This window comes from Podarcis vaucheri (genome assembly GCF_965113315.1).
Source record: "Podarcis vaucheri genome assembly, chromosome: 15".
NCBI classification, from domain to species: Eukaryota; Metazoa; Chordata; class Lepidosauria; order Squamata; family Lacertidae; genus Podarcis; species Podarcis vaucheri.
Window position 1 is genome coordinate 35,536,217 of NC_138753.1, and position 14,237 is coordinate 35,550,453.

The 14,237-nt window shown below is 49.4% G+C and overlaps 2 protein-coding genes across 4 annotated transcripts in view; both read left to right on the forward strand.

Annotated features, from left to right (window-relative positions):
- Positions 1-14,237, forward strand: part of LOC309519446 (matrix metalloproteinase-17-like) — a 134,883-nt gene that overhangs the window by 80,667 nt on the left and 39,979 nt on the right. The window lies entirely within an intron of this gene.
- AEBP1 (AE binding protein 1) overlaps positions 7,776-14,237 on the forward strand; it is a 54,408-nt gene continuing 47,946 nt past the window's right edge. For all 3 annotated transcript variants that reach the window (XM_082200261.1, XM_082200262.1, XM_082200263.1), the window contains exon 1: positions 7,776-9,148. In XM_082200261.1, coding sequence (XP_082056387.1) covers positions 8,884-9,148 — 265 coding nt within the window. In that variant the 5' untranslated portion in view covers positions 7,776-8,883. The remainder of the gene's footprint in view (positions 9,149-14,237) is intronic.

A 14,237-nucleotide genomic window follows, 5' to 3' on the forward strand; every position in this document is an offset into this window, starting at 1 on the left:
AAATACATGCGTTGTCTCTTTCTTCAGGCTGTGTTTTCTACAGATCAGTTCCATTTGTTGTGAGACGTTAGCGTTACATACAGTGTTAGGTTAGGAAGAAAAGAGGGGGAAAGAGGGGAGGGGGAATGGTAATTGGGGTGCGGTCAATATGCTTCTATTCTTCTACTTAGTGTATGTGTGGGGTTTTGTGTCAGCGTCACTTGTGTGGGTTCTCTCCCTATTCGCTTGTTGTATTTCCTTGGTGGTGAGAGAGGTTGGAGGTGGCCTAGGGGGTGGTTGGCTCTGGAGGACCGCATTTGAGGTTCCCCACCATCTGAGCAGTATTGCCTCCTCTGGCTGACAGTGACTCTCCAGAGTCTTAGTGTTAAGTTGTGGGTGAACATATCAAAAGACACAGCGATTCTTCAAACAGCTCTTGTTTATTCACAGGCCAGAACAGAACTGAACTGAAGGGTTCAGCCAGCCTGCTTATATAGAACTCCACTAGAACGCAATAGTAACAATTTTCTGTAACTATCCAATCACTGAACGTCACTTTCAATTCCTTATTTGCATATGTGGACCTGAGTGAAAACTATCTACAGTATCCCCCTGCTGGCCCAGGGTTAGAACTTCAGTACATAACACTTAGTCTTTCCCATCACCATCTTTGCGATCCTTTTCCCTGGAGATACCAGGGACTGAACCAGATTCCTTCTGCATGCAAAGCATGTGCTCTACCCACTAGGGATACCTCAGAAATCTGTTCTTTGTAAAATCCAGTACAAACTGGTGTGAGACTGTATCCAGTGCAGGGCTAAGTTAAAGTGCCTTAGTGGTACACTTGTTGCGTTGATGGAAAGTTGTTGCATAAGGGAAAGCACAAGTACAGTACATTATGAGAGCTCATGGTGCAACGGATCCCACAGCAAAAACCAGCTGTTGTGCAAGGGAAAACATAAGTGCATTACTAAATCTTGAGGTGAATGTAACATATTGGACAACAAGAACTATCTGTTGCACAAGAATCAACTGTTGCACAACAGGTTATTATCATAACAAGAAAGAAAGAAAGAAAGAAAGAAAGAAAGAAAGAAAGAAAGAAAGAAAGGAAGGAAGGAAGGAAGGAAGGAAGGAAGGAAGGAAGGAAGGAAGGAAGGAAGGAAGGAAGGAAGGAAGGAAGGAAGGAAGGAAGGAAGGAAGGAAGGAAGGCTTTGAGTAAAATATGCATTTTGGGGGGAAATGCATATTTAGTTACAATTTTTTAATGGAGTCTTTTTTTACAAAATTATTTTGCATATTAGCATGGAATCAGAAGAGAACTTCTCTGTGGCTGAACTCATGCAAAGCTAACATGAACCGGAAACAGGCTAATCTGTCCATGCTCTCGTTGTCCCATTCTGTAATGAGAATATCAAGGCATAACATTTCCTCTGGAATCATCAGCTATTGGCTTTATCTTTCAAAAGTCCTCATTTAAGAAAATCCACACACTGTGAAAGTTCACTGCGTCCATGTGTTGCCTTGTTTGTAGTTCAACATTTGTCGCCAACTAAGTTACATTTTCTGTCTATGAGGTCATTAAACAACTCTCATGGCAAATTGTTCAAGTTCACACTGCGCTGCAAGTCTGGGCAAAGTCTGGAGGATTTGCTTAGGCTGAAGCGCCCATCTGTTCCCTGCTTCTAATTACAGCTGGATCTAAAAGTGTCATTAGCCATTAACACTAACAACAGGGAAACCACTCAAAACAACACTGTCTTGCAGGAGGGTTCCTGTCAACTCTTTAAGAACATCTTGAGATTGAACCTCCAAGGTAACTGAGGGTCTGACTCTACTAGAGAACAGCAGGGCTTCCTATTAAACTGCGTAGTTTGTCCTTCTGGCTAGTAACTCACAAGCCCGTTTGTATCTGCAACTGTTCAGCATCACCAACAGGGCAGATGTCTAGGGCTCCACACTTGTAGGGTGTAGGGTATTGGGCGAGTGGATGTGGCTTTGCCAAAATTGCCTTGTGAGCTAAGTGGGCAGGCTCATGGGCTGGAGGTTCCCCGCCACTGGCCAAGACTGTATGGGAGATGCATCTGGAAGACAAAATGTACTGTGATGTGACACAGAGTCATTCCTGCCTCTGTTTCTTCCCCTTCCCTCGCTCTTGTTAAGTTCTTTTGATGGTGTGAGAAGTCTTAGATGTCTTGAGAACCTTGGGAGGAGGTAAAGCCCCCCCCCCAGCTGCCTCATCAGTTGTAGAGGATAATGCTGGGTACCTTCTTTGATGTTGGACATTGTTTTGAGAAAGTGAGTGTGATGGCCTGGGATTTGGACTCGGAGGTTGAACCTGAGGGATTCCAGCCTGCACAGGAGTCCCTGCCTCCAGAACCAGCTGAGCCAGGGCTGGGGCTTGAGCCTGAAGGGTCCTCACCTGTGCTGGATCCTCAGGTGCAGGCATCAGCTGAGTCTGCTCTGGCTCCTGAGGTGATGGAGGACCCATTGCCTGCAGGTGCTCCACTCTCAGCCCTGTCAGAGGAAGCTGAGGTTGCCTCTGGGTCCGGTAACCCTCCAGCCTCTCCTGAGCTGCAGAGGCTCAGGGCAGAAAAGCGGAGGGAACTAAGTCCCCACAGGAGGAGTGCTCACCTCCAGGCCAGGAGGGGCGAGTCACCAGAGGATCGTGGCCGCCCTATGCCTCGGGGCAGATAAAAGCCGGCCAGCCCCAGTCCCAAGTTGCGGGAGCAACATTGTTGGTTGCTAGTTCCTGCCTGAACCCTGTCCTGCTCTTCTGCCAGAGTTCCTGACCCGCCCTGGCTCCCTGCTTGCAAGCCTGTTCCTGACTTCACCCGGCTCCCTGCCCTGCACCCAGCTTCAGCTACTATGGACTGCCTCCACGTTGCACCTTTGACCACAGACCGGACTTGGACCTTGCCTCTCAGGTAACCCACGGGACCAGCACAGTGAGGTACTGGGAGGGGGTGGCTAATGGCAGTGGCGGAGGAAGCTGCTCAGGCGCCTGGGGGAGGACGAGCCGCCCATAGGGCCAGGCAAGCTGCTCATAGGGGTGGGGCGCACCGTGGGGCCTCTGGAATCTGCCTGCCACTCAGCTGCCCTACAGCTGGGGTGGGGAGAGGCAACGGCCGGACCGTTTGGGCAGCGTGGAGACTGTGAGCGCCCAAGCCACCACACAGGAGAGATGTGTGGCTCAGGCACACTGCAGGCCACGCAGTGAGTGCCGCCCGGCATTTTGTCACCCCCTTCAGTGGTGACACCCGGGGCGGACTGCCCCCACCGCACCCCCTTCCTCCGCCCCTGGCTAATGGATGATCTGCACATAGCCAGTGTCAGATGATTTGGGCAGAGTTTCTTTGAAGCTCGTACACAGACTGATTGGCCGTAGCAGGGCCGTGCAAACTGAGGTTACCACTTCGCCGCTTCTTGGGGGCTTTTAAGTGGCAAATTGAAGTGCTTGCTTGGTAGGTATACACTGCTTGCTGTTTTAGAATCAAATCTTTAATCTTTTCACTCACTTGTGTATTTTGTATTCCTTCCGAATCTCATTTTAAAAGAACCACCTTGCCTTTGGCAAGACATAAATCCTCAATAATTTTCAAGTGGGTCATGGGAAAAATAGTTTGGGAACAACTCATCTAATGATAAGACTATTTAATGCCTGAATTTAACTCCTGCCTGCCACATGGCCTGCCATGCGCCCCCTAAGCTAGCTGGCTGCTACCCTCAGCTGCAGTGAAGGATTCTCTCATTGCCACAGTCAAAAGATGAGTCCACTCAAAGGGCTAGCCCTGATCTAACTGCACAACTGTGTCTGTTTTCGAGCAGGTGCGAGGAGCCTTTGACCCTCCAGATGTTGCTGAACACCACCCCAGGTCATTGGCTATGCTTGCTGGGGCTGCTGGGAGTTGTAGTTCATCAACATCTGGAGGACCAAGGGTTCCTCACACCTCATTCAACTGAGGTGTGGGGACCCTAGGTCTCTCAAGGGTTAATAGCCCTGATGGCTAAATGGAACCTCCATATCCAGAGGTGTTCTAGCTCAGAAGAACCAGTTTCTGAGGGGAGCAGCACCAGGGGAGAGCTGTCAGCTTCATGCAAGCCTGGCTGGCCACTGTGTGGGAGCAGCAATCTTCATATCTTGCTAGAGATGGGGCAACAATGTTTTGTCTACAGGTTGATATACTTCACAGCAGAAAACTGTACATAGCATCATTTGTAAAGTGTGGCACAAGAGTATATTCCATCATTAGCATGAAAACCAGGAAGAGACTTCATCAGTACAAAAAGTCGTCTCTTGCCTGCCTGAATAGAAGGCAATTACTGTACAGTATATCCCATTAAAAACATATCCATGCAATTATAGTTCTCTCTGACTCTGGTTACTTGCATACTTGTAGCTGGGTCCCTTTAATTAAACTTTACGAGTTTATAACTTTACAAAGCACTGGATATCATTCCTAACCTACCATTGGCCTGTTGGTTTTGTTGTTCTACATTTCTGTTTATATTATTTTAAGGTTGTCAAGGAATGGTTATTCCCCAGGCATGGAACAAAGTCTAATTTTTCTTTCAAGTCCAAGAATTAGCCTCCAGATATGGTGCTGCATTGAATCTGAAGAATGAGGCAGACAAAGCAGTTGCTGATTGTGCTTCCATCAGCATTCAGGAGGAAGAGTCAATAGTTTGGCCTGGTTTGGACTCGGGGCTAAATCATTATTTAGCATTCTCCTTTCCTTAGTCTTCCTTGTGTGTTGTTTCATCCAAAGGGGGAATGACAGCCAATTTTAGCTATATTTCCCCCTCAAACAGGATCAGAAACCATGGTTTAAAGTAGGTTTGCCCAGGCAAACAGTTGCTAAAACCAATAACAGCTTCTAGTTCAGATGAACAGGCCAACAGCTGCTCATTGGCAATGGAAGCAAATGTTTCTGATCTCCTAATTATGGAGGAAAACAAGAGTTCATGAGCCCAAGACTAGTACTCAGCTGCTCCAGAGGGCAAGACTAGAACTAGTAATGGGTAGGTAAAGGGACCCCTGATCATTAGGTCCAGTCGTGGCCGACTCTGGGGTTGCGGCGCTCATCTCGCTTTATTGGCTGAGGGAGCCAGCATACAGCTTCCGGGTCATGTGGCCAGCATGACTAAGCCGCTTCTGGTGAACCAGAGCAGCGCACGGAAACACTGTTTACCTTCCCGCCAGAGTGGTACCTATTTATCTACTTGCACTTTGACGTGCTTTCAAACTGCTAGGTTGGCAGGAGCAGGGACTGAACAATGGGAGCTCACCCCATCGCTGGGATTCGAACCACCGACCTCCTGATCAGCAAGTCCTAGGCTCTGTGGTTTAACCCACAGCGCCACCCGCGTCCCAATAATGAGTAGTACCTCTCATTACCAAGGAAATGTAATAAGCGAATAGAAAGAGAACCTACCCAGTTGATGCTGACACAAAACCACACATGGGAATGGTCATGCGAATGGCCCAACATTTGGCCCCCAGACCTGAGGCTCCCCATCTCAGCTGTAGCTGCATGCTGCACCACAGTGGTACCAACTTGAATAAAACGGGGGGGCAGCCACCCCGCCTGGTCTGCCACCTCCCATCACCAGCCGGGGTACCAACTTGAATAAAATATGGGGGGGCAGGTAAACCCCAACCCGCATAATTGACACAGCACACATACACCATTGGAAAGGCAAAGCCCATCAGCTTTTGGGGGGAGGGGCCTGGACTTCCAAATATTTTATGGGGGGAGACGAAGTGACCTTGGCCCCTAGGAGTTGGCTCCTATGCTTGCCAAACCACACTCCTTCTGAACCAGGGGGTGAGCTGGTGTGCACCCGGACAGGTGCAGGGAGCGCAGGGGCGGCGTCCAACCCCATGCAATGCAGGAATATGCAGCTGTCTCATACGGGGATCGAACCTGCAACCTTCCAAGTACTCAGGCAGCGAAAGACCCTTCCCATCACCTGCCAACCAATCCTTTCAACAGGAAATGCTGGGATTGAAACTGGGACCTTATGTGTGCAATGCATTGGCTCTACCACTGCTGCGTAGCTCAGTTGGTTAGAGTGTGGTGCTGATAATGCCAAGGTTGCAGGTTCAATCCCCGTATGAGACAGCTGCATATTCCTGCACTGCAGGGGGTTGGACTAGATGATTCTCAGGCTCCCTTCCAACTCTATGATTCTATCATAGGAGCATTGTAATTCAAGCACTGACTGGACATCTCCACCGATATATAATCTAAGGAAACGTATCTCTGCTTAGTACATGGTCATAGGGCAGACACCCCCAAACTCGGCCCTCCAGATGTTTTGGGACTACAGTTCCCATCATCCCTGACCACTGGTCCTGTTAGCTAGGAATTATGGGAGTTGTAGTCCCAAAACATCTGGCGGGCCGGGTTTGGGGGTGCCTGCCATAGGGCACCCAGGACATGATTCTGCAATGCTACCCTACGAGTCTTGGAGATGGGTGTCTGGTTTGTTACTTAAAGGCATTGTGCAACACTGCCTGTCTCCTTCCAAGATCGAACTGGCCACATCGCTATAATTTTCAAGCCCACATCTATTTGCAAAGACTTTGCTTTGCTGTGCATTTTGGCCACACTAAAAACCATAGGCTGCCATTTTCTTACACACTATATCTTTAATTGCAAGGTTGGGCAAAACACCATAAGAGACAGCATGCACTGAGCTCAAAGCTGCATTCCTTGCCAGTTGCCAGTGTGGGCACTGATGGCGAGTCTTGTGGCTCCTGGCGGGAGGACAGGGGGAATAAATCGGAATTCCTGAAGATTAAAAAAAGAACTCCGGTAAGGCTGATGATGGTCTGCAGGATAAAAATCAGGAATAAATAAATACATACAAGTTGCATTTCTAAGCCCTGATGGCAACTTCCCGCTCCCGCCTCTGCAAAGCCGTGCTGGGAGGGGCTGCTTTGCCACAGAGAAGCCGTGGCTGGCAGGGGAATTGCTTCCTTAACCCATCTTCCGCCTGCAGATTCCCCTCTGCAGCTTCTCCCTCGACCACTTTCTCCCTGCTGGTGTGCATTGGGGGTGTTGGGGCTGAAGAGGGAAGACCAGCAGCAAGTGGCCCTTGAAACTATGATAGGCAGAGCCGCCCCCTCACTGGTTGCAAGAAGGCAGGCAGGCAGGCAGGAGTTCATAGATGGGTGGGGCAGCGCCCCATTCACCCTCAGGGACCTGCCGCAGGAGGGCGTTGTTCCTGGTGCCAATCTTCACTGGCCGGGTGCATGTGTGCCATTTTGTGGTTCGCTTCAGAGGCCAAAGATCAAGCTCCCTCTTGTGAGTTCCTCTGCCCTCTGAAGCTCTGGGGTGCGCGGCTTAGGAGAGGGCATTCTCTGGCAGCCCCTAAGTCGTGCAGTTCCCATTGCCCTTCCAGGGATGCGCCTGGCACAGTTTTTGTCATTTGCTGGAGACGCATCTTTTCCGGGACATATCTCGAGGGCCCGCTCCAGTTATGATTGTGATTTGTTCTGAGCTTCTTTTTAATGTTGCCTTCTGCATTCCTGCAGGGACCTTCGTTATGAAGGGCAAGCCAGAATAATATTATATTAACCATGAGAAAGAGTGACGACCGCCGCCTCCCGCCGCGCGCGTCTGGCAGGATCCCGTGTATATTTTGGTGCCCTTGTTCTGTCCACGCGTCGCTCGAAGCAGCTTTAGATCCACCCTTCTTTTCTGGAAATGGGATGTTGGGGTGGGGGGTGGAGGTAGGAGGGAGAGAAGGGCTGGGGGTGGAGATCCGACTCGCTTTTCTTTTCAGTGGGTCAGGAGATTCCCCGCGGCTCTTGCCAGGAGCGCTTTCACTGCCACATTTTTATTTGCGCACAAAGAGGAGACGGGACCACTCAGCCAGCTCCGCTACCCCCGCGAAGATAAGCCGCCTTACGACACCCCCCCTCTAAGCCCCCCCTCAGGAATAGCCCCTGCGCTCCCCACCCCCAGCCTCCCTTGCCCAGGATCGAAAGGACTCGCTGGAGATTCGCGAGGAGCCGGAGAAACCGCGAACACGAGCTTCGCTCTTTCTTCTTCTTGGAGATCTCCGAAGGGGCGGGCAGGGAAGGCGCGGAGATGAGTTTTGCCAGACGCTGAGAGGGGAGCGCAGCCGCCTGGGGAGTTCCGGGCAATTTCCGTCCTCCTCCTCCTCCAGCTCTCCCCTTTTTCTCGGTTGCTTTCTTAGGACTTGCCTTCGGACTGCCTGGGCATTGGGAGAGAGGGGAGCGGGGAAGAGGAAACTTCGTATCTGTCTGGTCTTCGCTCTCCTCGGATACTTCAAACGCCGTCGCGGAAACCGCAGGCGCTTCTGGTCTCGATTAGACGACGGTCCTTCTCTGCCTTCGCCAGCGCTTTTTTCCAGCTGCTGAGAAAACCCCCTTCCTGGATTTGCAAGCCCCTGGGGGAGCCTCTGACGGACCCATCGCTTGTTGCAGCCAGGACGGAGTCCCTTGATTTACCCCCGTCACCCCAGTTACCCCAAAACCTCAAATCTCTTCCTTTCTCTGTCTCCCCGCGCGCCTTTTCTTCTCCCTTCCGCCCAACTTCTGAGCTCCCCTCCTTTCCAGTCCCCTCTTAAATAGCAGCCCCCCTCCAGCCAGCCCTTCCCACCAGCAAAGTGACCTACTTGACCTGTCCCCCCCCCATTTAAAAAAGTCATTGCCTACAGTTGCCCTCCCTCCTTCCAGAGGAGCAATCTGTTTCCCCATATCCTCTGATGTGTCAGAAGATAGCCCCCCTATAGAAGAGCCCCCCCAGCAAACTCCACCCCACCTCAAACCCCACCTCCAGCTCCTGCCACAGGTGAGAAGAGAAACCTGAGGATTCCCTTACACCTTCCCAATACACCTCCCCTCACCCTAAGACATTACCTGCAAGGATGGGAGCTATTTGCCCACTGGCACTGGCACTTTGCCTTCTGGTGGGGCTTCTGTGCCCCTTCAACCCTGCCCAGGTGGAGGCGCAGTCGGTGTTGACCGACCATGAAATCGAGGAGTTCTTGAAAGGCTTCCTGGGGGAGGTTGAGGAGGAAGACACAGAAGGTCGGGAGGCTGAGAAAGTGGCCTTGGGCGAGGAGCTTCCCGAAAACCAAGGAAGGCTGGACCCTGCAGAAAGGGGCAAAGCCCCCACGGAACTGGAAGAAGGTGAGAGAGATCATCTATTGTGGGATGGGTGGGTTCATCAGAAGGACGTGTTCTCTTCCGTTCAGAAGGCACCAGATTTGCTCCTGAGCATCTCAAGTTAAAAGAATTTCAGGTGGCAGGTGATGGGAAAGAGATTCTGCTTGAGACCCCAGAAAGCTGCTGGGAGGGGCTGTGGATCAATGGTAGAGCATCTGCCTGCATGCAGAAAGTGCCAAGTTCATTCTCCAGCATCTCTAGGTAGGACTGGGAGAGACCCACCCCCCAGCCTAAAAACGGTGGAGACCTGCTGCCAGTCAGTGTCTTCTTCTTTGGCGATCACTCGTAGCCAAGTAAGATTGTCTTCCATGAACACGGTTTTAACAGTGAGTCCATAAAGGTGTTGAAGCATCACTGGTGAATTTGCTTCTTCCAGTGTAGAGACCTGAGCAAGAGGGACCATTGGTCTGACTTGGTATGAGGCAGCTTTGTATAGCCATTACAATGTGCTTCTAGGAAATGGTGCAGTAGTTTAAGACTCAGGACTTAACAGTTTGGCAGGGGATGCTCTCTTTAGAAAGCAATGTGTCTTACTTAAGTTACATGTGGTAGGCCAGCTCTGCCTACCTTTTTTGTGTGCCTACTCTGTGTAGGGATGCGGATGGCACTGTGGTCTAAACCACAGAGCCTAGGGCTTGACAATTGGAAGGTTGGCGGTTTGAATCCCTGTGACGGGGTGAGCTCCCGTTGCTTGGTCCCAGCCCCTGCCCACCTAGCAGTTTGAAAGCTCATCAAAGTGCAAGTAGATAAATAGGTACCACTCCGTCAGGAAGGTAAACGGCGTTTCTGTGTGCTGCTCTGGTTCGCCAGAAGTGGCTTAGTCATGCTGGCCACATGACCCAGAAGCTGTCTGCGGACAAACGCCGGCTCCCTCGACCTGCAAAGCGAGATGAGCGCCGCAACCCCAGAGTCGTCTGGACTGGACTTAATGGTCAGGGGTCTCTTTACCTTTACTCTGTGTACATCAAGTGCTTGGAGGGGGAAAGAGCTCACTTGCTGGGTGAGAAGAGCAAACATTGGTTTATCTAGCTCAGTATTTGTCCACACACTGACTGGGAGAGGTTCTCTGGGGTTTCAGAAGTGGAGCATTTCCAGACCTACCTGGAGATGCCAGGAATTGAACTTAGGACTTTCTGCATGCAAAGCAGATGCTCTAAGCCTGAGCATCGGCCCTTCCTTTCTTTTAGGAATTGTGATGTGTGGTTCACCCACAGTGAAGCAGACTAGCTTTGTTGGTTTGCCACAGCAGAAACAACAAGGAGTTTTGTGGCATCTTCAAGGCTTAACAGAATAATTTTTAGTAAATGGTTCCACCAGTAAGAATCTACTTCATCAGTGTTAAATTATTATTATTATTATTATTATTATTATTATTATTATTATTATTATTTTGAAGCGTGTGGTGGGGCATACTTCTAAGGATCCCAGACACAAAGCCAAAGTGAACACACACACCAGTTTGAAAGAAAATCTGCAGTATTAAAGCTACCCATATTATCTGTAAGCCTTGAGTTAGATTTTTAAATATTTGGAAAATAGCACTGCAGTGGGAGGAAGGCCCAAGATTTCCCCCCACTTTTCATTACTGTTATTGCCTGCTATTTGTGCAAAGGCTTTTGACCAAAGATGTGTGCATGTGTTTATCAGTTCCTCAACACTCAGGATAACTTAACCGTTTTAAAAATGATTCCCAGCAGGGGGCAGAAAGGTCCACATGTATAACCTCATAGGTCTGTCATTTTTTTATCTAGGATTGTGCAGTATTCTGGATTTAATGAAGGAGAGGGGATGGGGTAAGCTGAGAAAGGTACACTTGTTTCCTGGCCTGTGCCTGTTTTTTAAAAAAATATTTAGTAAAATATTATCATTAATTTCCTTCCTGGAAATTCAAAGCAGCAAGCATAGGTTTAGCAGGCAATATCGCACCCAGACAATAACCAGAGTTAGATCAACTTAGTTTTAGAAAGTTGCTATATCATGTGCCCCGTGATTCTAGGAGAGGAAATAGTATGGGTTGTTTTAAAGGTAAAGGGACCCCTGACCATTAGGTCCAGTCGTGACTGACTCTGGGGTTGCGGTGCTCATCTCGCTTCATTGGCCGAGGGAGCTGGCGTACAGTTTCCGGGTCATGTGGCCAGCATGACTAAGCCGCTTCTGGCGAACCAGAGCAGCGCACAGAAACGCCGTTTACCTTCCCGCCGGAGTGGTACCTATTTATCTACTTGCAATTTGACGTGCTTTCGAACTGCTAGGTTGGCAGGAATGGGTTGTTTTAGCGAGGAATAAATATGCAAGAGTTGCCCCCCAAGCAGCAAAGATGAACTGCATCCCAAAGCAGCTTTCCTGTACGTAGCTGATGTTTGCCAGGTGCAGATTTGCACCTGCACTGCATGGTTTATCTGATCCTTACTGAAAGCGCTTCCTGTGTTCTTTGGCGCCAGCGGTTGCTCATGCTTTGTTGTGCGCAGCCAGAGCAGGAGCAGAGCCCCCAGGTCGGCAGAAGGATGAAAGAATTTAAATTCAAGTCAGCTAATCCCCAAACATTATGACTATCAAGGGGTTCTGCTCATGGTTTACATGTGTTGAGCTGCAGGAAACGCTCACCTGACAGCTCGCTTGAGAGAATATCAGGAGAAACTGTCCCTAGCAGTGATGAGAGACTATATTACATGCATAGTCCTCCTTTCCTCCAAGAAAAATCAAGACAGTGCATGTCATTTTCCACTCCCCATTTTATCCTATCAACAACCCAGCTCAATATTGTTTTTCTGCCTGTAGTGAAGGTCAAGATGGGGTCCCCTCCATTCCATGTTCCCAAGCCATGGAGAATCAAACCTTATTTCTTTTTTTTAAAAAATAAAATTTTTATTAAAGTTTTCACATATTTTTAAGACAAACACAAAAACATAAACAACCACAACACAAATAACAAATATGATTTTAAATCCTTAATTTCTTAACCACTTTCCCTGACTTCCCCACACCTCCCCTTCTTGCATCCCAATTCCAATAGTTAACTCAGCAAGTTCTTATCCCCAACTTTTACCTTATTAATATTTTACTTAATTCATCTTAATTAACCAAATTTAACTTATAGACCTCAGTTAAACCACAGTACTCATCATTTATGCCCTTTTCTAAGGTCGACCCAAATTCCCTTCCACAAATTTCCCAATCTTTATATTAATTACTCTTTATATTAATTACCGAATCGAACCTTATTTCAGTGCTGGCACCTGAGGCCGGCAGGTCAGTTGTAGTGATGCAGAACAGGCCGTGTGGCACACACGGGTGTTGCGACCTGTCCCTCACCCCCCCTAATGGGGTTACGGCTGGGGGCACAAGAGGAATGGCTGAGGGTCTGCCACCACTGCATAGGCGCCGACTCCATGGGGCCTGAGGGGGCCTGAGCCCCCTCAAAAATTTGTTTGGGGGGGCTCTGCCCCCCCAATAATCTCGGGCGCCCCTCCAGCAGAGCGCCACCGCCGCCCCTCCCCCAGCCCAAAATGCACAGGGTCGGGCTGCATGCCTCCTGCCCTCCCTCCTGAGCAAAAGCTCCACCCAATTTCCTTCGGAGCTGATTAATAGGCACAGCACGCTCTCCCCTATTCGCTCACGAGGAGGCGGCGCCACTTTATCTGCATATTCATGAGCTTATTTATTATTCATGAGCTTTCGCGGGCTCCCCCAATATTTTTTATAAGTCGGCGCCCCTGCACCACTGTCTGCCCGCATCTGCTGCCTAAGGTGGTTGCCTCACTCTGCCTAATGACAAGGTTCTCCCTTCCTGAGTTAAGAGACGCTGAGAGATAGAGACTCAGTGGGGATTTCAACTTGGGCCTCCCAAATCTTACTCTGACACTTTAGCCACTATGCCACACTACACTCACTAACAGATTTCTAGGCTGCTTCACCAGGATTCTGTGCCCAGCTTTCCCGGGCGTCTCACAGACCCAGAAAAGCTACGCAGAGACAATTCCCTGCAAGAGATCATACCTTCCGACATTTCTGCGATGGAAATAGGGACGTCAAATAAGGATGCCCCAAGGAAAAGAGAGACATTCTGGGATCAAATCATAAACCGAGGCAGCTTCTGTAGATCCAGGACTGTCCCTGGAAAATAGGGACACTTGGAGGGGCTGAGAGATGCTTGTTGACTTATCAATGTGTTCTGGCAACAGAACTGGCACTAGTGCCATACATCTGATATGACAAATGTACATATTTGTCATGCCATTTACACAGAGATAATACAGTGGTGCCTCGCAAGACGAAAAGAATCCGTTCTGTGATTCTCTTCGTCTAGCGGTTTTTTCATCTTGCGAAGCAAGCCCATTGAAGGATTAGCGGATTAGCGCTATTAGCGCTTTTAGCGGCTTATCGGCTGATTGGATCAGCTGATAAGCGGCTTAGCGGCTTAGAAAAAGGGGGGGGGAAACCAGCAGGAACTCGCAAGACATTGTCGTCTTGCGAAGCAAGCCCATAGGAAATTCGTTTTGCGAAGCACCTCCAAAACGGAAAACTCTTTCGTCTAGCGAGTTTTCTGTCTTGCGAGGCATTCGTCTTGCGGGGCACCACTGTATGGACGTTTCTAACATAGACCTCTAAAACAACTCCACATGCTACCATCCAAGACCAGCCCCATTCTCCCAGGCCCTGAAAATGGAGACATTCAGATATGTTCCTGTGACAGCTACATTCGTAGTTCCTTCTTTTCTTGTCCATATTACCGTTGTATTTGTGTTTTTGTCCACCCCTCTAACGTTGGTCTTAAGGCACCATCGTCTACCAGTCATGCCTCTTGCTTTTCAGGAGTCAATGAACTAGCCTAGGAATCGACGTTTGGAATTACACAACCAGAATCATGTAGGTTGGCATCTGTGTGAGGAACAGGGGACATTTGTGCATGCAGCCTGGATTTTTCCCTGCATAGTGTCACACCTGACAATGAGTCTGTCTGAATGCAGACACTTGTACAGGCTGCTTCAAAAAAATAAGGGTCCCCCCCAATGCTCTTCTGCGTTCCATTCAGATTTCTATTCTCCAGTCACTG